We start from the raw sequence: 24,742 nt of genomic DNA, 5'->3' as shown, positions 1-24,742 counted from the left end.
TTGCAATGTCTGGCAGAAGAGTTAATCTGGTCTCTGTTTGACCATCGTGACAAGAAGTGGTAGCTGCATGTACTTTTTTAGGCATTAGAGAACACAACACATTGTGTTGTTTATTGTTATTTCTCAGCCAGATCTATAAGCTTGGACTTGAAACCACAGAAACTAAGTCCTTTTCATCTTTGAGCATATTCCTAGCTTAAGTTTATCTGTCTTTCACAAAAAAGTAATATTGCTTTGTTTTAGAAATGGGACTTCACACCTTATTTTTCTTTCCATTTCAGTTTCCTTCAGCATTTGAGTTTAATGAACTATTCTTGATTACAATTTTGGATCACCTTTATAGCTGTCTCTTTGGGACCTTTCTGTGCAACTGTGAACAGCAACGATTCAAAGAGGTAAGTGTATTGCAGGGTGAGTATCCTTTATCTAAAATATTTGGGACTGCAAGTTTCAGATTTCAAATTTTGGAATATTTGCACATACATAATGAGATCTCTTGGGGATAGGACTTAAGTCTAAACATGAAATTCTATGTTTCTTCATCTACAGCTTATACACATAGCCTGAAAGTAATTTTATACAATATGTTCAGTCATTTTGTGTATGAAACAAACTTTTACGGTATGGACTCCAAATGTCAGTTCCCTGCTCCTCTCCCAGTCTTCTGCATCTCAGCAAAAGACAGCCCTGGGCATCTAGATGCTGGACCAGATACACAGTGTCATCTTTACTGCCTTCCTTGCCTTACCGCGGCTGCCACATCCAGTCCTTCAGCAAACACTGCTTACCCTGTCCCCCAAACATATTATTTTTATTTATTTATTTATTTGACAGGTAGAGTTATAGACAGAGAAAAAGGTCTTCCTTCCGTTGGTTCACCCCCCAAAATGGCCACTACGGCAGGCACTGCGCCGATCCGAAGCCAGGAGCCAGGTGCTTCCTCCTGGTCTCCCATGCGGGTTCAAGGGCCCAAACACTTGGGCCATCCTCCACTGCCTTCCTGGGCCATAGCAGAGAGCTGGACTGGAAGAGGAGCAGCCGGGACTAGAACCGGCGCCCATAAGGGATGCCAGCGCTGCAGGCGGAGAATTACCCAAGTGAGCTATGGCGCCGGCCCCCCAGATATATTCTTAATCTGGCCCTTTCTTAACTGCCTCACAGCTACAAGCCTTGCTCAAGCCCCTATCATTTCACACCTGGCCCAAGGTAGATGCCCAGGACAGGGCTTCCTTGCTTCATCTCTGACATTCAGCAGTCCATTCTAAACACAGCACCCAGAGCCAGCAGCCTCCAACTGAGATCTCATCAGTGCTTCTCCCTGTTACCACTGCGTTTAGGACAAGATCCATACTCCCACAGACCCAGTGTGATGGGGCCCTGTTAACTTCTTAGTAAGGAAAAAATGTTGAGACAGTGAATCTTCAGATGTGTGACTTACATCTCAGTGAAGCCGCTTAAACAAGAAAACTTCTAGCAAAAAAAGGCTAAAGTTTATAGATAGAATCTAAGCTATATTTTTATCTAGTTTTTTTTGAGGAGGGGTTGCAAAATGTATTCTTAAAACAGTCACCTTTCTTGAGATATACTTTATATACCATAAAATTTGCTCATTTAGTGCATACAATTCAGTGGTTTAGTATGATTAGATTGTGTAACCACCATCACTAATAACTACATACCAGAAAGAAACTGTATACCTGTTAGCAGTCACTCCCCATTTTGCTTCTCCCAAGAACCCCTGGGAATCTCCACTTAGCTTTGTGTCTCTCTGGATTTGCCTATCCTGGAAATTTTATAGAAATGGAATCCAGTGGCCTGGCATCCTTCACTTAGCAGTGTGTTTTCAGCATTCCTCCGTGTACCAGCAGTGCATTGTTTCGTATGGTTGAGCAGTAGTCCATTGCATGGATAGACCACATTTTGTTTAGCCATTCATCAGTTGATAGAAATTTGGTTATTTCTACTGCTATAAACATCTGTGTACAAGTTTGTATGTGGACATACACTTTTGTTTCTCTTGGCTATATACCTAAGAATACAATTTCAGGGTCATATTATAACTGTCTAATCCTATTGAAGAACCACCAGATTGTGTCCCAAAGTAGTTGCCCCATTTCACATCCCCCCAGCAACATTCTTAGGGTTCAAATTTTTTCACATTTCACCAACATTATTTCCCTTTTTAAAAACATTGTAACCATCCTAGTGAGTAGGAAGTGGTATGTTGTGGTTTTATTTTGCATTTCCCTAGTGACTGCCAATGTTGAACATCTTTTAATATGCTTATTGGCCATTTGCATATCTTCTATGGAAAAATATCCAGATCCTTTGTCTATTTTTATTTTCATTTATTTGAAAAAAAAAAAAAGAGAGATACAGAGACGGAACAAGACAGATCTGTCTACTACTTCACTCTCCAAATATCCACAACAGTTAGGACCAGGCCAAGCTGAAGCCAAGAACCCAGAAGTCAATCCAGGCCTCTCACATAGGTGGCAGGGGTACAGCTACTTGAGATATTGCTTGCTGCCTCAAAGGGTGCACCTTAGCAGGAAGATGAATTGGAAGCAGAGCCGTGACTTGAACCTGGGCCTTGCAGTATGGGTTGAAAGCATCCCAAGCTGCCTCTTAACTGCTATGCCAAATGCCCACTCCCTTTTCCTGTTTAAAATCTTTTAAAATTTATTTTGAGAAGCAGAGAGGGAGAAAAGACAGAGCTCCATCCACTGGTTCACTGCTCCCACAGTTCTCAACGCTTAGGGGTTGGGTCAACTTGAAGCCAGAACCAGGAAGTTGGTCCAGGTTTCTGATGTAGGTGGCAGGGACCCAAGTGTTTGAGCCATCAACTGCCACCTCCCAAGGTGTGCATTAGCAGAAGCTGGAATTGGGAGATCTAGGACTCAAACCCAGATGTAGATGTGGGTATTTGATCAGTGTGCTCACAGCTAGGTCAAAGGCCTGCCCCTGCCCCTGCCCGTGTTTTAATTGGGTCATTTATCTTTTTTGTTTAGTTGTAAGAGTTCTTTTATACATTCATTATATATACAAGTCCCTTGTAAGATATGATTTGTAGAATTTGTTCCCAATCTATGGGTTACTTTCCAGTCTTGATAGTGTGTTCTGAAACAAAAAATTTAATTTTGATAAAGTGTCATTTTTCTACTATTGCTTGTGCTTTTTGTATCAAATCTAAGAAACCATTGCTGAATCCAAGAGCACAAAGGTTTGGTCCTATATTTCTTTTTTAAAACTTATTTATTTGAAAGGCAGAGGCAGAGTAACAGAGAGGTCTTCCATCCACTGGCTCACTCACCAATGGCCAAAACTGAGCAGATCCAAAACCAGGAGCCAGTAGCTTCTTCTGGGTCTCCCATATGGGTTCAGGGGCCCAAGGACTTGGGCCATCATCCACTGCTTTCCCAGGCCATAGCAGAGAGCTGGATCAAAAGAGGAGCAGCCAGGACTCAAACCGGTACCTGTATGGGATGCCAGCACTGCAGGTGGTGGCTTTACCCACTATGCCACAGAGCTGGCCCTGGTCCTATATTTCCTTCTGAGAGTTTTATGGTTTTAAGGGTTACATTTAGGTCTGTGATTCATTTTGAATTAATGTTTGTATATGCTGTGTGGTAAAGGGTCCAACTTTGTTCCATTTTGGCTACGTAGCTGTCCCAGCAGCACTTATTGGAAAGAATATCTTTTCCCCCATTGAATTTTCTTGTCCATCCTCCCCCCATTGAAAACCAGTTGGCCAAAAAATGTGAGCTCATTTTTGTTCTCTCTGTTCTAGTCTGTTGACCTACATGTCCATCCTTAGACCAGTACCACTGGTATCCATTACTCTAGTTTTGTAGTACATTTTAACAATGCAAAGTGTGAGTCCTCCTACTTGGCTCTGTTACACTATTATTTTGGCTATTCTGGACCCCTTGAATTTTTGTTGATGTTTCCTTTACAAATACAATGTTTAAAAAAATGAAATGGTCATAATGGAATGGTCCTGTGTTTAGATAATTTGTGGGAAACAAGCAGCCTTGTGGGTGAAATGGTGGGAAATTCCCTTGGCCTCAGCACTGTCTCATTTGACTTTTCCATCATGCTCTATCCATTGTTTATTGCTTACCTGCCCTGCAATTTTGGGTGTCTTCATTGATATTTTTCTTCTGTAAAGCTGCTCTAGCCTGCTGCCACATTTTTCTGCAGATATCAAGATTTTCCAGTTTAAGAAACCTTAACTGTTGATTCTACCCACATTCCTAATGTTAAGGGTCACAAAAAGCAAACTACAAACCAGCCTAAAAATTGTCAATGGGCTTACCATCCTGTGCTTGTTAGAAACTTCTCATTCTGCTTTCCCACAGACACAGTTGTCACGGGTTGTCTATCTGCAGCAATTTCTATTTCCAGGGCAAAAACAAGTGTATTTCTGTGTTGTTCCCAGCATAAGAGCCTACCTGGCAGGAGTGTGGGACTTAGATGTTCATGAATTTCTCAGTGTTCGAATTTACTCTATTATTCAAGTTCTTTTATCTGTGTAACACTAACTTTTGAGGATTTGAAGCAGTGTACTTTTTTTTTTTGTTGTTTTTCAGGATATATACACAAAGACTGTTTCTTTATGGTCTTATATCAATAGCCAGCTAGATGAATTTTCTAATCCCTTCTTTGTGAATTATGAAAACCATGTGTTATATCCTGTTGCTAGCCTGAGTCACTTGGAATTATGGGTCAACTATTATGTACGATGGAATCCACGGATGAGACCACAGGTGTGTTTCTTGTTTTCTTTTCATAGAAGCCTGTGTTTCTTTCCAGGTAAATGTGGTATTATACTGAAGGTCTTCTGCTGTTGCCTGTCAATGTTGAATCTTTTGTATTGGTGTTCTAGCAGTTTTGATGCCTTTTGCTGGGTTACTGTTACTAATCTTAGTACCTTCTCCTGATGAAGGTACATAAGTGTCACCTGTTAGTTTGGCTCTTGGACATATACACTACTGTACTGACAGGTGTTGTGGGTGGAGCAGCACTTAGTACTACCTGTTGCACAGGTGTAGTTGGTGGAAAAGCTGGTGCCAGATGCATCAAGGCTACAGTTTACAGACTGTGGTAACACAAGGTGTGTGCTGAGTGACAAAAGAGAAGCTCCCCCTTCCAAGCACACTTTTCACTGCTATACTTTGAGATTAAAAGAAACTTAGAGAACATCCCCCAGCAAGGGCCAGTCAGCTGGACCTGTGTTTGTCCTTCATGCTCCATGGCCAGAACCACTCGGTGTTCACGGAGCTTAGTTCTTGTCTTCCCAGGGCCAGGCCTCACCTGCCTTTGCCTTCTCCTCTCCTCTATCCCATGGGTGGCTCCTTAAAGCCCCAAAGGAGTTTTTAGTGCAACGGTACTGCCATCCCTTCAGGGGAGTCCAGGCTCCAGACGTGAATAACCAGAGGCCCCAGGAGCAATTCTTTCCAGTCAATAGAATCAGCGTGCCCCTTCCAGCAGCTTCCTCCTCACTCTTGTGTATTTCCGTCCCACATAAGATTTGGGCCAGGGTGTTCTTCGCAGGGTGGCTTGGCTAGTATTTCATGTTTTAAGAACAGGGAAGATATGCAGTGGCATGTGGGACAGTCACTGCTGTATGTAAACCAAGCAGAAAGTTATCAAATGCTATTCAGTAATTGGAAACCCAAGAGAGCTGCTCCAGGAACGGAAGCTTCTCTGGGGAAGTAGGCTCTCTTGGCACGGTGGCTGTGGAGAAGGAATGCAGGGTCCCTAGGCTGTCATTCTTTCTGCTGCACACACGCCCTCTGGTGGTGCTACGGGCTCCAGCCACACGGCACCTACTTACTGTTCCTCGCAACCATCCTGAAGGCAGGAACCAAAGCTTTCCTAAAACGGACTTGACTGCACAGCTCTGTTCTCAAGTGCAGGCTGTTCTGACTGCCCAAGATCTTGCCACCTGGTGCCCGCAGCCATAAAAGGATGCACATGCTGTTTCTAATGGCGACATGAGACAAAGTCCTGAGCCTTAGACCTCACAGGGGCTGTGAGAGAAACATGAATCCAAGACAGCTACCTAGCCCAGTGCTCAGAGGGTGGTAGAGCTTTTCATTCTCCCTACCCCCTGTACACAGAAGGGAAAACAAACCATCCATGGGCCACAGTTTTTTCTCCTAAATGCAGCAAGTACACATTGGCCACTTCCGTGGTACTGAGCACTGAGTGTGTTGAGCCTTGGTGACGTTGGTGCCTGGGTTGGAGTCTGGGCTGGGTTTCCATGACAAACTTCCTATGTTTTAGAAAGCTCACTTTGGCCACACTAGGTGGATGGGAAGGGGGCACAGGGGAATGAACAAGCAGGCAGGTGTGGGGTCCAGCGATGGGACCAAGGAAGAGGAGGAAGAAGTACAGGAGGAGCACATCTGTTCGGACTCTTCTCTGAGACGGCTGCTAGACTGGCTGATAACGCAGTGCTGTCTGCTCTCCGCCAGATGCCGATTCACCAGAATCTCAAGGAGCTGCTGGCTGTCAGGGCGGAGCTGCAGAAGCGAGTGGAGGACCTGCAGCGGGAGATGGCCACGCGTGCAGTCTCGTCATCGTCAGAGCGGGGCTCATCACCCTCGCACGCAGCCACTCCAGTCCACACCTCAGTCTGATGGGAAATGGCCTGGCGGTTGCTGTCCTGCCTGGAGCCTGTGATCTTAAGACTCGGCCCAGGGACCACGTGTGGCTAGGCGACAGCTCCCACTGTCAGCGAGTATATTCGTTGTGTGCACAGCCCGTTGCCCTCCTGTCAGTGGTGTCACAGGGACCCGCCTTCCCTTGTCTAGGCAGCTCGGGAGAAACTCAAACGGAGGTTTAAGGAAGTCTCACAGCTTTGCTTCCAAGTCACAGCCTTCATTAAATGCAAACACCAGTCAGGGAAAGACCATGTTGCTGGCCAAAGGGCTGCTTTCAGCACTCTGCCACTTGAGACCTTTGACAGGGAAATACTTACAGGGGAAGGCAGGCCGTTGCCATCTGTTCTAGTGACCTTCATGCCACGGGTCCTCCTGTTCCAGTTACTGTCATGTACAGATAAGGTATTTTTAAACAAGAGAAACATGCCTTTATTTTCCTACGTCCTTTTTTATGTTTAGTGTAGTAGTCACGGGAGCAGATAGCTGCTTAACTCTACAACCTGAGAAATTCTTTTCCAAGCAAACCTTATGCTAACTTTTATGTGGTACATTTGAACCGAGGTTGGTCCTCACCTAACTGGTACTTCCTTCCCGGGCTGTCCCGATCAATTGATAGGGATGGCATGAATGGGGCACTCTGTCCTCGGGCAGCCCTGCACAGGTGCTGGCCTCCCCCACCGACTCCCTTTGAGCAGCACCATCTGTTGAGGGCCCCAGGCCGTCCACCCTTGCATCCTGCTGCCTCATGCCCAATGCCTGTGGCTTGTATGAAAGCAAATGCACTTTCCCCAGTTGTATGGTAAGTGAAATGCTTCTCATCTCGGTCATGGTCTCTTCAACTCTGCTTACTCCCACGAATACCTGTTCATATTTTCAAGCAACCCCTGTGCTGTGGCTTCCAGTAGGATAAAACAAGCACAACTTCCCATGGTTTTTCCCTGAGAGAGTCAGCCTCAGCCCATCAGGCCTCTGCTCTGGTTTTGCACCTTCACTTAGCAACTTCAAGCTCTGTGATTCCATCTGTCCCTGCAGAAATGAAGCTACCATCAACTCACAGCCCCTCTGTGACATGTCCCAGATAACTAGTGCACACCTGGGCCCTGTCACTGTAGGTCAGTTGGTCTGCAGAGTTGGAGCCTCAGATACAGGGGCAACACCAGGGACAGCTGCACCTGGTTATGTCCAATTGCTGGATGCACCTGCACCGTCCTATGTATTGACCTTATTTTTGAAAATATATTGAAGGTTTTCTACAGCCAAATACCTTAGAGAATAGAGGTTTTTACAACAACCTTCTGATAACTTACAGAAAATGATCATTCCTTAAGATATCAGAAATGGGGGCCGGCACTGTGGTGAAGTGGGTAAAGCTGCCGCCCACAGTGCTGGCACCCCATATGGGTTCCCCTTAGAGTCCCGGCTACTCCACTTCCAATCCAGCTCCTTGCTGCTGCACCTGGGAAATGCAGCAGAGGATGGCCCAAGTGATTGGGCCCCCTGCACTGCACGTGGAAGACTAAGCAGCAGCTCCTGACTTCGGATCAGCCCAGCCCGACCACTGTGGACATTTGAGGAGCGAGCCAGTGGATAGGAAGTATCTGTCCCTCCCTCCCTAACTCTACCTTTCAAAATCTTAATTTCTTGGTGGTAATTTGATAATCTAAAATCATTTCTCCATTTAAATCTGGGGAATTTTTCTACATCATAGTTTAATTTATTAGCTTCGATTTATACTCCCAACATACCTGAATAAACTGGATTATGATAGACTGGTTTAAAAAAAATGCTCCCATTTCCTCCCCAACACCCCCAGAAATATTTAATCCTCCAGCTGCACCAGGACTATTGCAGAGTTGCAGCGACTGGAGAACACTTTGAACCAGAGAAGCCGAATAGGCGTCTTGGCAAGGTCAGCTGGCTTGGTGCAGGTGAGGGTGGCAAGCTGACGCCCAGCAGGGCCGTTTGCATCTTCACCTGGTAGATGGGGGCAGCTCTGCCAGCAGGATCCCCAGCGACCCCCACTCAGCTGTTTAAGGAGCACAAATCGTTTTCCTTTGTACATTTCTTGCACAGAACCATTCTGAAACTTGAAGCATAGTTCTGTTCACTAAGCAGTTCGTTTTATTTAAGTGCACTAGAATGGAAAACCTTATGGTTCAGGTTTTTAAAAACTGGTACAATACTGTATTTGCCTCATCTGATGCACTGTATTTTAATCTGTAATTAAAATTCTATGTTTGCTCTGTGGTTCTGTTCCTGAGTTTGAGTATTTCAAAAGACCAGTAATGAGAACTGTTCACATGGACCTGTACTTGCCACATAGTAAGGTGCCCACATGATTTATCCCAAGTCACGAGTGTTTTGACCGAGACAGGGGTAAGTACTGATTTTAAATCAAATGCTCCTCGATGGTAACCTAGAGAAAGTATGGAAGACTCAGGGGAAAAGACAGGGGCCACCCAAGAGGCACGGCACTGGGTCGTCCTTGTGCAGGCACAGCGCCACCCCACATCTGCCGGACCCTGTGTTTTTCCAGGGCCGTACAGCCTGGGTGAGATCACATCTCCCCCTGCAGCTCATCCTTGACAAGGCCTGCGGTCCTTTGTCATGAGGGAGGGAGCCCAGAATCGGGCAGAGGCACTTGCTAGGCAGCCACCTCCAGCAGTGCCAGCAGAGCTGGAGGCCATACACAGCTTCAGCAGAGGAAAATCACATGGGGGGCTTGGTGCTACTGGACCACCAAAAAAAGCCACTGACCTCAATGTGGAGACCTAATCACTGCCCCGGGTCCGAGCATTTTTTTTTCCCCCCCGAGCATTGTTTCAGGGCTGACACATCAGCTGCCTTCTCTGTTCACAAGCCAAGCCACAAGTCGACAAGGACACACTTCACTGCATGGTGCAGGCCCCCTCTTGCTCAGCTTTCTCTGGCTGCAATGGCTGCACACAGCTAGAGGCTATACTGGTTACTGGATGGCTCTGAAGAGAACCACGCAGTGGGGTTGTGGGCCCTGCCTGCAGACCTCTTGAAGCTGATGCGGGCAGGCACGAGAACTCAATGTGCTGGGCAACCTTCCTGGGGCTCTGCTTCTGCCTCTGCCCTCCCTAACCCTGGGACATGAGCATGTCCCTCCACAGCTCCCGTACAAGGAGGTCCACCAGATGCCCTGAGCCTAAGCTGTTCGTCCAGGGGCAGATGCAAGAACTCTTGACCTTCCAGAGCAATACCTTTAGCTGGGGACTAGAGGAATGAGGTCAGTACCGCATTGTAAGTGACTAGGAAAAGACCAGCATCACTAGACAAAGGAAGTGTCTTTACATCATCACAAATACATGGATCTGTTGGGTTCCATTTTGTTTAATGCAAACACTAGACAGTTTACAATTCATTCTTGGACACAAGCACATAGAAAAATGTACAGGGGTTGCTGAGCTCAGCCTCCACTTCGCCTTCAGGGAACTGGTGCTAACCCCTAGCCCGAGTGGCCAAGCCAGTGGACCTGGCCTCCTCCAGGAGGGCCTACCATCCCATTAAACTATCACCTCCTGGCTCCTGCAACTCCTTCCTAGAGCTGCTGAATGTGCTCAGAGTTGTCACTGTCAACACTGCTTTTCACTGCGTCTTTAACTGTCCCTTCCTGGTTACTTGTTGACTTTTTCCCATCACCTGGGGCAGGCCCTAGCTGGCCAGTGAGACTATTAAGCAGGCAGTACAACAGGAGCCCCTGGGCTTCTGCAGGTCACAGTTCCTGAGCAAGGGTAAAATGTTGTTGGGAGAAACCCCGGGGAGGGGAGCTCTGCAAAGGCGGCCCTGGGTTGTCCCAGCACCAGGCCCTGGCAGCTACTGCCTAGGGCCCAGGCTGTGGCCTTTATGCAGAAGGCACAGAGATAACAGCAAAACAGGACGCTTTCCCCAAGTCGTGCTATGGATAAAGGAGCTTCAGAATGTTTACTGGACATCACAGCTAGAGCGTCCCAAGGTCTTTGCCAGGGTTTACCACAAATGTTTGCTGGACAACAGCCTCCCCCTCCCCCCAGCTCAGCCTTTCTAGGTCACGACAGGCCATGGACACAAAAATCCACCATAGCCACCTCCAGCCTTGCAATGGCCATGTCATGGGGCATCAGGGAAGGACACACCTGACAACAGGCTGGCCAGGGTGGGAGGCTCTGGAAATGGGCAACTCTTGCAAGCAATGCTGCCATGGTAATGGATTCCCGCAGCACAGGGAGCTTCGTGAGGCCATCCTTCCCTTCGTGGTGTCATGGGGCATTTCTTCAGTGCTGCAGCCCCCTGTGAGACACAGTCCCGGTGTGCCAGTGTTCCAGGGCCACGGGCACACGCCAGGCACGTACCTGCAAGACAGGATGCTATACCAACCCCTCCCTCCCACCATGAGTAGGTTTGTAAACCAGCACACACATAGGGCGTATATTAGCTCAGTGGACACAAAGAAACCAAGCCACAGCCCGTGGCTCGTGTTTCCAAAGAGGTCTGTGGGTTTTGGAAGTGGGGTCCTGCCTACTGGGTAATGCGTATCAGCTTTCAGAAGTGCTTTTTGACCAGGCAAGCCAATTATCACATGGGGTTACCCAGACTGCAGCTCAGCCTCTGACTGCTGGCTGGGGTGGAACCACACATGGGTTGAACACCCTAAGAAGCCAGCTCTGAGCCAGGTGAGGAACCAGTGTCTGGGCTCTCCTGTGTTTACCACAGAGCTACAAAGACAGGTGTATTTCATGCAGCCAAGTCAGTCTCGGTCTCTCCCTTCTTCCCTCTCCACCAAACACACTTCTAAGCAAAGAAGCATGCATGGGGCTTTGATGCTTAGTTTTGACACCTGTAGCTCATTCTCCCAAAGAAAAATCAGTCGCAAGGTAGAGGGTGAACACCTGCCCCACCCAACAAGAGCAAACTCATCTCTAACCCAGAAGAGATTCCTAAAAGCTTAATCCTACCAGCTTTAAGACCACACTTCCCCCTCGTGGGATCCGAGAAGTAGGCCTGCAAGTCACAGCTTCCTACGTATCCAGAAGATGCCTAAACTCTCAAAGCAAAACTTACGAGATGCATTTTGCACTTAAGGAACTGAAAAGCTTACAATGCAGACCAGCCCTCCAGCAGCCCAACACTATAAAACCTGCAGTTGGAAAGACGGAAGTAAAACCACCAGCCTGGGTGTTGCGCGTGTGTGCTGCTGCTTCGTGCTGACTCACTTGCTCCCTCCCCGATAGCTCTTGGAGGCCACTGCCCGGGGCCACCTCATGCCAGACACTTTGGCACCGTGAGCCACTCCAGCACGCGGCAGGACCACAGTACGCTGGGTTCAAAGTCTTCTGCGCAGACATGCTCTCCTCCTGCAGCAGCATCCCCAGCATCTTGCCCACCCTCATGTCCATTGCCCCACCCCCACCCCCACCCCCAATGCCTTGAGAGCTCACTGAGGCTGGGCCAGGCTGGCTCCAGGGCACCTACAGTCCAGCAGCTTCTGAGGCCAGCACGGGCTTTGTGCTGGAGTCACGCCTCACGTTTCAGCACCAAATCTCAGAGTGCCTGCGGCATGACGGACACCCTACCCTGCTTGGTGCAGCACAGAAACCAAACTGGGGAACACTCAGAGCTTGTCCGGAAGACTCAGAACAAGAAGCCAAGGACACGGAAGGAGCAGTGGTGCAGCACAGCAGCTGTGGGTCCAAAGGAAATCGGGAGCAGGGTCGCAGGCAGCGGCACCCCCGGCGTGTGTCTGCTGCTGAGCGGGGTCTCAGATGCGGGGCGGCTCAGGGGCCGACGGCTCCGCGGACTGCATTTGAAGCGCCGAGTACTTCACTAGAGAGAGAGAAGATGCCCCTTTAGAAGGTGCAGTGGCACAGCCAAGCCACTGCTGTGAATAGAAGCTTGGCTCCCTTGTCTATTCTATCTAGGGTCTGGGGCAGCTAAGCTCGTCCCGGGCCATCTTCCTTCGGGCCCTGGAGCTGCACTCTGGATGCGTCAAGCGGAGAAAAGGAGGAAGCTACACAGGTTCTGGACACAGCTCCACCACTACTTCCTCCCCTGCAAAGATGGGAGTGTTCCTGGCAGGGGTGCCGAAAGCACTGCTTTGTTTGAAAGGCAGAGGGAAAGGCCAAGATCTCCCCTATCCACTGCCTCACTCTCCAGATACTCAATGGCTGAGGGGCTGGGCCAGGTTGAACCTGGGAACCAATCCAGGTTTGTCACATGGGTGGCAAGGATCTAAGCACTTGGGCCATCACCTGTGGTGTTGTGAGTAAAATCACACTGGCATCCCATGTGGGTACTGGTTCGAGTCCTGGCTGCTCCAGCTGCAGTTCAGCTCCCTGCTAATGTGCCTGGAAAAGCAGAAGATGGCCAGGTGCTTGGGCCCCTGCACCCACGTGGGAAGCACAGATGAAGCTCCAGGTTCCTGGCGTCAGCCTGTCCCAGCCCTGGCCATTGCAGCCATTTAGGGATTGAACCAGCAGGTGGAAGATACCTCTCTTTCCCTCCCTCCTTGTAAACTCTTTCAAATAAGTAAGTCACTTAAAAAAAAAAAAAGCACTTTAAAAAGGCTCTAGGCCTCAGTTAAAAGCTTTCCCCTGATCTGTATGAAGCTACGCAGGGTACCGCCATTCTTGCTCACAGGGACCAGGCGCTCTGCATCAGACGACTCAAGGACAGAGGCTGAGCAGCACCAGCACCTGGAGCACGAGCCCAGTCTCAAAGCTGGGATGCTGACTGATCAGGGAGTGGGCAGGGCTGCCTGGGCTCCCACAGCCTCTTGCTGTCTGGACATTCTAGAAGCAGACGCTCCTGCTTCTCTCTGCTTCCCTGGCACAATTCTGCTCAGTGCTGGGACTGCAAACTGCGAGAGCTTTAGCAAGGGACCCTGACCAAGAAGAGCTTACCTTGGGGTTCCTCGCACACAACAGCTTCCAGATTCTCCCCCTTCACGTAGTCTGCATTGAGGCCCTCTGCAAAGGGCAAACAGCACAAGTCAATGCCCCACGCCCACAGGCACGGGAGTGACCTTATCTGGATGAGGATGATCCAGCTGTGACTCTGCTGCCCAGTTCTTATCACGCTCAGAACATCATGCAGCAAGGGGCCAGAGCCCCCATCCCTGCAAGGCAGCTGCCGGTGTGGAGCAAGGCAGCAGGGACACCCAGAGGAAGGCTTCAGCGCCATCCTTGGGTCCATGTGTGGCCCAGGGAAGCAGAGAGGCAACCAAATATTGCATGGAAGACTGATGGATGCAGGTCAGAGAGGGGGCAGACGGCCGAATGGGGCTCACTGTGGAAATGCTGGCCAAGCCTCTTGCCAACATAGGGCCTTCATGCCAACAGGGACCACCACTCAAGGACTTGAGTGGACCCCAACCCTGCTGCTGCTTTGGGAAGAGTCAAGGGGCTGTCTTATCCATGGAGAGCCCAGGGCCTGGAAATATGCAGCCCTGGGCCTGTGAGAAAATGAGGCAGGCCACAGTTCCAATGGATTTGACCGACCAACTGAGGCTCTCCACCATCCTGGGTCCCAGGCTCCTGCCTGCCATGTGCCGTTTTGGTGGCTGCTGGGCTCATGGTGGAAGCCAGATCGGCCCATGAAAAACTGCCAGTGTCACTCCTTGGCAGGGTTGGCTGGCCCCCATGCGGCATGGGCAGGTGATGGACTGTGGAAGCTGATAGACGCACGGAGCCTGCCCACCACTGGCCAGCTGCCTGCCTGGTGTATACTATACTGCCTTCTTCCTAGGGATGACCACCAGGGGGCATCCGAGTCTCCAGCACAGGATGTCCCCACCCCAGGCATCCCCGACTGCGGTCACTGGGGCAGGACTGGGCTGTGGCATCCTCACAGGCATCAGGGAAAGCTAAAGGTGAGTGTGCTCGCAGCCAAGTTGGTCAGTGCCGGGGGAAGGGGAGGGCGTGAAGAATGGTGAGAGCGCGGGAGCAGCAAGTGGGGTAGATAATGAGGTGTGTGTGCAGGCCAAAGCACAAGGAAAATGGAGAAGTCAGAGCACGCTGTTACCTTGACCTTCTGCCGCATCTGAAGGCAAGACACAGAGCTTAGAACCCTGGTTTAAGAACTCCACTGCTGGCAACAGACCTCATGGGCTTCCCGTGAGATGCCCTGACCCTTGGCACTGAAGGCAGACAGATGAAGCTGAGGGTCCCCAAAGCATGTGCCCCTCTGGCCACAGCAGAAGCCAACAACACCCGAGGGCCACAGTGGAGGGGACAGGCGTGCCTATCATCACCTGCCATCTTTCTGGAGCTTCCGGGTCTGCCTTCACTGATTTCCACGTGGCACTGGTGCCTGAGGCTCAGTGGAAAGATGGGAATGTGCGGTCCCAACCCCCGCTTCTTAGGGAGTTTGGCCACCCTACAAGCATCCAAGGCACTCCTGCTGATTCTGGCCGAGGCTAGGTGCCAAGGATACGCAAGGAATGAGGCATACAGCCCCTTAGGGTATTGACAATCCGGAGTGGTTTGGGAACAGGAAGGGGCAGTAGCTACAGATACAGAAAGCAATCAGCCAATCCCATCTCACGGGCTCCAGGCAAGGTCAGCAGGGGGCGCTGTGACAGCACACAGAGGTGGTGGCTAGGACAACCAGAGGCTGCCAGCAGATGCCAGCCTGGAGGGTGAGGAGCTGGCAGAAGAGGCTGCGTACTACAGAGACCAGGGCACCCTCAAAGAAGCGATGGCAGCTGTACAGAGGGCCAGAGATGTGGTTGGAGCACAACCATAAAGGGCTTTGAATACTAAGCTCGGGGTATCTGAATACTAAGGAAGGGGGGTGGGGGTAGGGAGGAGGAGGGTAGTATGACCTTGAGAGCAAAAGGATTCATGGGGAGGTCCAAGTACTTTGCAACAGGTCCTTCTGGAAGAGAGGGAGGTGTGCGGGAAACAGGAAGCAAGTAGACAAAACCATCCAGGTGGGATAAGGAGAACACCCTGGGCCTGGACGGGTAGGGGCCACGGCCATGGTGAGAGAGAGGCAGGGCTTAGGAGGAGACCTCCGCAGGTTACACAAGTCCCAGGTCTGAGGAATGCACTGGCCCGAGGCTGGGAGACACAGCCCCATTGCGGTGAAGGCCAAGCTCCCTGCTTTGCCTGCTGATCCAACGTGCAAGGCCTCACCCCTGTTTCTTTCAGGAAATGAGTACGAAAATCAACGATTTTCCTTTTACTTGTGTAAAACAGATACAGATAGATCTGTAACAGATACAGTCAAGATATTCAGCCAGATGAAGAAACAGGCTTCAGCAACACGCACACTGAAAGCATCCCGGGAAGCTGAGCAGAGGCCAAGGGCAGGGATGCTCTCAGGGGGTGTTCGAGTCTACCATCGTGTCAAAGGCAGGAAGGAAGGAGAAACACCAGGGCTGAGCCACATCATGTCACTTGAGCAGAAAAGCCACCAGCCTTGAACTAGGGACACCCCATCGTGGTGCTTATGAAAGCAGCAAGCTGGGTCAGTTCTTTCACTCTCAAAGGCAGCCCTGCAGGGCTCCGTGACAAGGGACCCCAACGGGCTTCTTAGGAGTCCATCAGCAACCGTTCGATTTTCCCACTACTGCCAGACTCTTAGCTACAGCACTTCCTTCTCTAGTCCCTCGAGACCGTTTAGGACACAATCTGCAGGGGGCACTGCCAACCCGCGGCACGACCGGAAGCTGTTGACTCCAGCCTCTGAAGCTCCCAGTCCCCCGGGTGAAATCTGGGGGCACAGGGCTCTCCCAGGGTCCTTCCCTAGTCTTAGGGGAAGGAAGCCTCACGATGGTCACTGATCTCTGGCCCCAAATATGGCCTCTGGAAACTGGGGGCCTTGGAAGGCCAAGGTCACCAAGTCCAGCCCCATTCACTATCCTAGGTCAGTTTGCACTTCAGTTCAACCTAACTCTGTCCCCTAAGATTTCCTAAAGGGCAAGCCCACCCCTACCCCTGATGTCTCCCTCAGGAGCTGCTGTGGGTCTCTAGCAGGCTGTAGAAGGAGCCCAATCCTCCCAGCTCTTTGCCTTGGAGAGCACTCCAGGCAGGAGCGAGCAGCTCACTTACGCTGAATGCTGAAGCAGAACTTCTTCTGTTGATAGGAGATGTAGCTGGACACAGCGCCGATGAGGGCCATAGCCAGGGCGCTGGCCACGCCAGCAATGGTGCCTGTCTCCGCTGATATACCTGGGCAGGGAAGAAGGGGGGAGACGGAGATGGAGAGTCAGGTACAAAGCCAGAGAACCACAAGGCTCTGCTTGCGAGGCTGCTTCTCCTCCAGCACCCAGCCCAGCTGGCTCAAAGGCCCACCGTCCCCAGGACCCTGCAAGAAGGCGCATGGATTCAAGGCATGACAATGACACAGTGCCCTCGGATTTGCCAAGGGCTTCTCAACTGTGCTAAGGACTTCCGTTTTGACAAGTGTGAACAGTACACAAGGAAATGGTACGGGCCCCTCTCCTACTAAAATCCCCTCCCTCAACACCCAGATCTTTATGAGAGCTGCCTTCAGGGACCATGCCCCCTTACTGTCTGCTTCCCCATTCTCTATGGGGAGCACTCTCGCGAGAGCTGGGATTGGCCCACTGAGACCAGAGTGGGCCTGCACATCTGCTCCCCAGGGTTTCCAAGAGAAGCCTCAGGATACAGACACCTACCAGATCCAGAATCGTCGGTGCTGCCATAGCCACCATCACCTGGAGAAAGGACACAATCATTTAGGATTTGTCGTGACCCCGTGACGTCAGCTCAGTCAGGCCACAGCGAGGTGAGCCAACACCGCTGCTCCTTCCGATTCCACCCGTGACACGTTCCCCCTAGATGACCTCGCACGGGCTTCCAGGAGGCTGCAACAAGGCCAGCTTCCTTATGCCTGTGCCCTGCAAACCCAGGCCTTCTGGGGGAACTTCTACCCACTCGGTGGCGGCTACCGTGTACTGAGTTCGTGTTATATTCTGGGATCTTTGGGCTCAGTAGTCCCTTCTTTTCTCTGCCATCCAATGGGACAGCTGCCCTTCACATCCCCCAGAGACTGCCAGGGAAGAGCTTGACGGCACATGACAGGGGTGGGCCCCCGCTAGGGAAGTCTGACTCCAAACGAGGTCTCCCATGTGCCTACTGCCTCAACCGTAGCTGTAGTCAGAACACAAGTTTGATACCACGTGTCTCCCATGTGCCTACCGCCTCAACTGTAGCTGCAGTCAGAACATAAGTTTGGGCTCACAATCCTGTATCCACTACTAGGAAACCCAAAATGCTCTGCAACATCAGATGAATGTTGGAGAATGGGGGAGGTGGCTGCGATTATCACAGGCACCAGGAAGTACCCCTGTGATGACAGTACTGCTTTTTCTCTCGACTGTGGTGGTTGTCATATGTAATAAGACTGCACAGAGCTGCGCGCGCGCGCACGCACACACACACACACACACTCACTCTCCCCTACCCAGAGAGCAACTCCAACAAGCAATGGGTGCCATTTCAGGACATGAGTTTCATGCTTGTCCTTCACGTCACCCTTCGCTTCTCATTACGGAAGAACATTGCATTCTTAGGGCCTGAGGTCCCTTGTGGAAACGCCCTAGGTTGTTAAGAGTCAACCAGCCGGGCTGGTGCTGTGGTGTAGTGGGCGAAGCCGCTGCCTGTAGTGCAGGGCACTCCATACGGGTGCCAGTTAGAGTCCCGGCTGCTCCACTTCTAATCCAGCTCCCTGCTATGGCCTGGGAAAACAGAAGATGACCCAAGTGCTTGAGCCCCTGCACCCATGTGGGAGACCCCAAAGAAGCTCCTAGCTTCAGATCAGCTCAGCTTCAGCCATTGCAGCCAATTGGGAAGTGAACCAGTAGATGGAAGACCTCGCCACTCCTGCCCTCTCTCTCATCTGTGTAACTCCAACTTTTAAATAAATAAATCTAGAAACATTGTTTCTTCCATCAACATGGGACGTCTTTCCATTTCTTCATGTTCTTTATTTCTTTCATCAGGATTTTATGGTTTTCACTGTAGAGATCTTCCCCTCTTAAATTTATTCCTAGGGTTTTGGTGTTGGACCTTTTTTTGAGCTATTGGAAATGGGGTTGCTTTCTTGATCTTTCAGATTATTCACTGTTGGTGTAAAACAGCGCTACTGAGTTTTGCACGTTGACTGCATCCTGATCACTTCTGGAATTTAATTCTAACAGCTTTTTGTTGGAGTCTTTGTTGGTGTTTGCATATGGCATGATCCTACATATGGAAAACAGTGGCGATCCTATATACTCCTTTCTGATTTAGATGCCCTTTATTTATTATGCCTACTTACTGCAGCTAGGACCTCCAGTACTGCGTTGAATAAAAGCGGAAGTAGAATCCTTGCCTTGTTCTAAATCAGCCTTCAGGTTTTGCCCATTCAGTATTATGCTAGCTGTTGGCTTCTTACGTGTGGTGTTTATTATGCTGAGGCACGTGACTTCTATACTTGACTTGGTCAGTTTTTATCATGAAGGATGCCGAATTTTATCAAACGCCGCTTCCGTCTGTTATGATCCTGTGAGTCTTGTCCTTCATTCTGTGGATGTCATATCCCACATTTATTGATTCATTTATGTTGAGCCACCCCTGCATCCTTGGGATGAATCCTGCTTGCTCACCGTCAATGAGTGTTACTGTGCTGCTGGGTTCTATTTGCCAGTATTTTGTTGAGGATTTTTGCATCTATGTTCATCAAGGATATTTCTTTGTCCTCTGGTTTTACTATCAAGCTAATGTTGACTCATAGAATGAATTTTAAAAAATAGAAAAGGAAGGAGTTTTTCCAATTAATTCAAGAAGGATTGTGGGGTTAATTCTTTAATATTTTGGTAGAATTCAGCAGTGAAGCCATTTGATTCTAGGCTTTTAAGATTTATTTATTTTACTTGAAAGCCAGAGTTTCACAGAGAAGGAGACAGAGAGAGGTCTTCCATCTGCTGGTTCACTCCCCAATTGGCCATGGTGGCCGGAGCTGGGCCAATCTGAAGCCAGGAGCGTCTTCCAGGTCTCCCAAGTGGGTGCAGGGCCCCAAGGACTTGGACCACCTTCCACTGCTTTCCCAGGCCATGGCAGAGAGCTGGATCGGAAGTGGAGCAGCCAGGACTCAAACTGGTGCCTATATGGGCTACGCCACAGTGCCAGCCCCCCCTTTTTTTTAACTTATTCAATTTTTCTACTTGTTTATTGGTCAGTTTAGGTGATCTGGTGCATGAGTAGCTGCTCATATTGATGGCCCTGTGGGGAGGTGGCCACCAGAGCCTCCTACTCAGCTGCCATCTTAGTTCCACCCAGGATAGACACAGGTCTTTTACTACTGTGTCAAGATTTCATTTCCAACAGTGATTCTCACATATTCTCATGATGTCCTTGTTGCACCTCACACTGTGGTATTAGTCTTCTTGAGTTGCTATAAGAAAATGAGGCAAGCTGGGACACTTACACAGAAACTTATTTTATCACAGCTATGGAGGCTGGATGTCCAAAATGGAGCTGCCAGCAGGGCTGGTGTCTGGTGAGGGTTCTCTGTGTGCTCACCTGGCCTTGTCTCTCTGTATACAGAGAGATGTCAGTCTTAAGACTTTTATTTATTTGAAAGGCAGGGTTAGAGAGAAGTGGGGCAGGGTGGGGGGAGGTCTTCCATCTGCTTGTTCATTCCCCAATTGGTCACAATGGCCGGAGCTGCGATCCAAAGCCAGGAGCCAGGAGCCTCCTCCAGGTCGCCCATGCAGGTGCAGGGGCCCAAGGACTTGGGCCATCTTCTACTGCTTTTCCAGGCCATAGCAGAGAGCTGGACCAGAAGAGGAGCAGCCAGGTCTCAAACTAGCACCCATATGGGATGCTGGCACTGCAGGCGGCAGCTTTACCCACTACACCACAGAGCCTGCTCCAGTCTTTTTAATTTTACCTATTCGAGTGGGTGTGTTATATCTTATCGTGGTTTTAATTTGCATTTTCTTGATTAATACACTTATTTTATCATGAATTTCCTTTGTAAAGTATCTGTCAAATATTATGTTCATTTTTTTTCAAATTAGGCTGTTTAGCTTTCTGTTGTGTAGAGTTTTAAACAGAGGAGTGACACAATCAGATTCCTGATCTTGATGGTTTCCTCTGACAGTTGGATGGAAGACAAATGCGAACAAGGTGATCAGTTAAGAAGCTAAGTAATAACCCAAGGGGAGGTGATGGGGGCCTGGGATTGAATGGAGGTAAAGAACAGAACATTATAGACTGAAAACCTACCACAGGAGGAGACTGAGTATGAGGGAGTGAGGAGGTCAACAAATTCTCTTCTCCAAAAGCAACTATGAGGGCCCAGCAAGGTAAGCATCCCACATGAGCACCGGTTCAAGTCGTGGATCTGGACTTTCAATCCAGCTCCCCTAAAACATCTCTGGGAAAGCAGTGGAAGATGGCCCAGGTAACTGGGTTCCTGCCACCCATGTGGGAGACCTGGCTGAATTCCCTGGCCCCTGGCTTCAGCGTGGCCCAGCCCAGTGTTGTGGCCCTTTGAGGAGTGAACCAGCAGATGGAAAATCCATCTAACTCTGTCTTTCAAGTAAACAAAAACAACTATGAGCCTTGACAAAAAGCCAGATGCAGCCATTTCAGAAAACTAATTTGGTTATAGTAAGAACATTTCAAGTCCATGGCATTTTTGCCCAAGGCTGCTCTCCTTTGCTATATGTAAATGTTTACAGCAGCTTTATCCATAGTCACTAAAAACTGAAAGCAACTCAACTCAGATATTCATCAACAAGTAAATGGATAAGCAATGATATGTCTATATAATTGAAAATTATTCAGTGCCAAAAACAAACAAGATATCAAGTTATGAAAAGACATGGAACTTTAAATGCATATTACTAAGCGCAAGAAGTCTGAAAAGGCTATAGACTCCAATTCCAATCCTATGCAATTTTGGAAAAGGCAAAACAATGGAGACAGTAAACACATCAGTAATTAGGCTAGCAGAGTGCAAGCTAGGGTTAGGAGAGCATACGTGACTAGCAAGGGGATGGTTCTGGAACTCCTCTGGATGGTGCTTGGATGGCAGATGCCTTACGACACGTTCGTCAAAACCACACAACTGGCCGGCGCCGCGGCTCAATAGGCTAATCCTCCGCCTAGCGGCGCCGGCACACCAGGTTCTAGTCCCGGTCGGGGCACCGATCCTGTCCCGGTTGCCCCTCTTCCAGGCCAGCTCTCTGCTGTGGCCAGGGAGTGCAGTGGAGGACAGCCCAAGTGTTTGGGCTCTGCACCCCATGGGAGACCAGGATAAGCACCTGGCTCCTGCCATCGGATCAGCGCGGTGCGCCGGCCGCAGCGCGCTACCGCGGCGGCCATTGGAGGGTGAACCAACGGCAAAAGGAAGACCTTTCTCTCTGTCTCTGTCTCTCACTGTCCACTCTGCCTGTCAAAAATAAAAAAAAATTTAAAAAAATTAAAAAAAAAAAACCACACAACTGTCTCAAGAACACCACTTTAACGCCGGCAAGTAAAGGCACAAAAGCAAACATTAACTAGCTGGGTGGGATAATCCTAGCAGAGAACGGACTCTGAAAGACAAATCTAATTCCATTACATACGTATGGCATGACCACACTGCATGGATCAAGGGGTCTGGTCAAAGTGAATTTGGATTACAGTATTTTGATAGGAAACTGTAAGGTAACAATAACTCTCAACACTGGACAATCAGTTGGTAAAATTGTTTCTCAAAAAGAGACTGCTACGCATGTATATGTAAACTGGGCAATACTACTATACATGTATATGAACTGGGCAATACTGCTATACATGTATATGTAAACTGGGCAATACTGCTATACATGTATATGTAAACTGAGCAAGAAAGCAAAACAATGACAGTAGGAGCAAGGATTTTCACTGTCAGAAGGAAGTTATCGCAGGTAAGAAAGAATAGGAATATGGAGGGGCCGGCGCCATAGCTCACTTGGTTAATCCTCCGCCTGTGGCGCCGGCATCCCATATGGGCGCCGGGTTCTAGTCCCGGTTGCTCCTCTTCCAGTCCAGCTCTCTGCTGTGGCCCTGGAGGGCACTGGAGGATGGACCAGGTGCTTGGGTCCCTGCACCCGCATGGGAGACCAGGAGGCGGCACCTGGCTCCTGGCTTCGGATCGGCGCAGCGCCGGCCATAGCAGCCATTTGGGGAGTGAACCAACCGAGGGAAGACCTTTCTGTCTCTGTCTATAGCTCTGTCAAAAAAATATGGAAGATCAACATAAAGGTTTTGGCCTGAAATATACTTGAAGACAAAGTATGAAGTCATAGTTAATACGGATGGCTAGATAGAGATAATTATGGCTTATGTAGATGGCGTTATATGTTGGATGTTTGCATTCTCCCAAATTCGCATGTTGAAATTCTACCCTCTGTTCTGATGGCATTAGGAAGTGGGGGATCTTTGGGAGATGTGTAGGTCATGAGTATGGAATCCTCATGATGCAATTAGGGCCCTTACTATAACACCAGAGCTCGCTCCCCAATTTCTGCTTTCCACCATCTGCAACACAAGAAAAGACTCATCTACAGACCAGGATGAGGATGCTCATGAGACACTGGATCTACCAGAGACTTGATCTTGGACTTCCCAACCTCCACAACCATGAGCAATAAATATCTGCTGTCACTCAAATAGGGAAATCTGTTAGAGCAGCCTGAACTGAGCAAGAAACACGAGTCAGCGTATATACTCATATTTCCTAAAGACTACTTCTTCCTTTTTCACCCTTGACCATGCTTGGGGACCATCCTCCGGCCTCTTGCCCCTCTGTCCCCTCGTAGGCAACTCTCCGGCCCATGCGTGACAAGTATCTCTCCGTGTAGGGTAGCTCACACTCACACATGAAAGTATGTTCAATCTATCGTAATTGAGAGCAGCAATCAGACTATTGCCTACCTCTGCCTGCCTAGATGGTCTAGAAGTGACAATGTTCCACTAAGCAATGAACATACTCAGATCTCGATTTCTAATGCCATTCTCCTCCGTGCTGGTGAATAACACACTGAATTGAGCACCCATAGAATAAATCCAGCAGGCAACACACAGGGTGCAGGAAGAAGCCATGAAGGAGACCAATGAAGGAGACCAGAGGAGAAGTCACAAAGGACCTAGCAGGGAATAATGTTGAGAAAGCGAGCAAAGTCAAATGCTGCAAAGGTCACACACAGGATAGTGGGCTGTGGCCATCAGGATGTCACTAGGAAGCAAATCACAAACAGATGCTTGCACATACCAGGGCATAGATGAGGGGACAAGAAAGAGTTGAAATGTATCAACCTTGAAGCACTGGGGAAAGAGGCTGGCTATTGGCAGAAATGGGGGACAATCCCAAGTCCAGGCCGGGCACGAAGGGAGTGAGGGCAGAGGAGGGGAGGCTCACAGAGCATCCCTTAGGGAAGGGCAACAGGACCGGTTCTGATAGAACCAATCAAAACCTTTTCCTGGGGGGGGGGGGTAGAATACACAACAGATGAGGATTACTTCAGAAACATACTCTAAAATTACAGCAGAATCTGTGCCTACGGAGCATAGGCTAGAGAGTGCATTCATTAGGACTGTTTAGGCAGGAGGTCATCATTGTTTTACCTTCACTCCTGGCCTTGGCATGTTTTCGTGTGGAGGACAGAGTGAGAATTGCACTGTGTGCTTACCACAGCCATGTCTCGGCTTCACACTCATCCTTTCAGCTGGGACCCTTGATCTTCCTTCTCTGACACTTATAATGATAGCGAGTATAACTTTAGCCAACAATTGATTATTCTCTACAAGAGAAGTTCAAATATGAGCCTAATTAAAGGATTTCCTACCACTCCTTCCTTGCTAAGACATGGACTTTTAATAAGGAAAAGCCCCCGACACGTCATTCAGACTTTCATTCACGTGCGGGCTTACACACGCTACCACTACCCTCATCTTGCCATCTGGAAATACCATTCGTCACCCAGGAGTAATTGGCTCATTTGCTGGGTTTGCCCTTTAAATGTTCCATGTTCTCCTGACACTTGTGAGTTTCATTTAGATGCTTTTAGGGCATTTTTTTCCTAGAGC

At 49.3% G+C, this 24,742-nt stretch overlaps 2 protein-coding genes across 6 annotated transcripts in view; one reads left to right on the top strand and one right to left on the bottom strand.

The window, feature by feature from the left end:
* The window catches only part of MTMR1 (myotubularin related protein 1), a 75,800-nt gene extending 66,887 nt beyond the window's left edge, over positions 1-8,913 (top strand). For both annotated transcript variants that reach the window (XM_062183709.1, XM_062183708.1), the window contains 3 exons: positions 282-395; positions 4,593-4,769; positions 6,483-8,913. In XM_062183709.1, the coding sequence (XP_062039693.1) occupies positions 282-395; positions 4,593-4,769; positions 6,483-6,647 (456 nt within the window). In that variant the 3' untranslated portion in view covers positions 6,648-8,913. The remainder of the gene's footprint in view (positions 1-281; positions 396-4,592; positions 4,770-6,482) is intronic.
* Positions 8,914-9,825: 912 nt separating this feature from the next.
* The window catches only part of CD99L2 (CD99 molecule like 2), a 97,895-nt gene continuing 82,978 nt past the window's right edge, over positions 9,826-24,742 (bottom strand). For 2 of the 4 annotated variants that reach the window (XM_062183712.1, XM_062183713.1), the window contains exons 8-11: positions 17,317-17,355; positions 16,727-16,846; positions 13,574-13,639; positions 9,826-12,497 (exon numbers count right to left, since the gene is read on the bottom strand). In XM_062183712.1, coding sequence (XP_062039696.1) covers positions 12,433-12,497; positions 13,574-13,639; positions 16,727-16,846; positions 17,317-17,355 — 290 coding nt within the window. In that variant the 3' untranslated portion in view covers positions 9,826-12,432. The remainder of the gene's footprint in view (positions 12,498-13,573; positions 13,640-16,726; positions 16,847-17,316; positions 17,356-24,742) is intronic. The other 2 variants (XM_062183710.1, XM_062183711.1) reach the window with 1 other exon arrangement.

The sequence above is a fragment of the Lepus europaeus genome, chromosome X (genome assembly GCF_033115175.1).
Source record: "Lepus europaeus isolate LE1 chromosome X, mLepTim1.pri, whole genome shotgun sequence".
Taxonomy (NCBI): Eukaryota; Metazoa; Chordata; class Mammalia; order Lagomorpha; family Leporidae; genus Lepus; species Lepus europaeus.
Note: the sequence above shows the minus strand (reverse complement) of the source record. Positions and strands in the feature narration are given on the sequence as shown.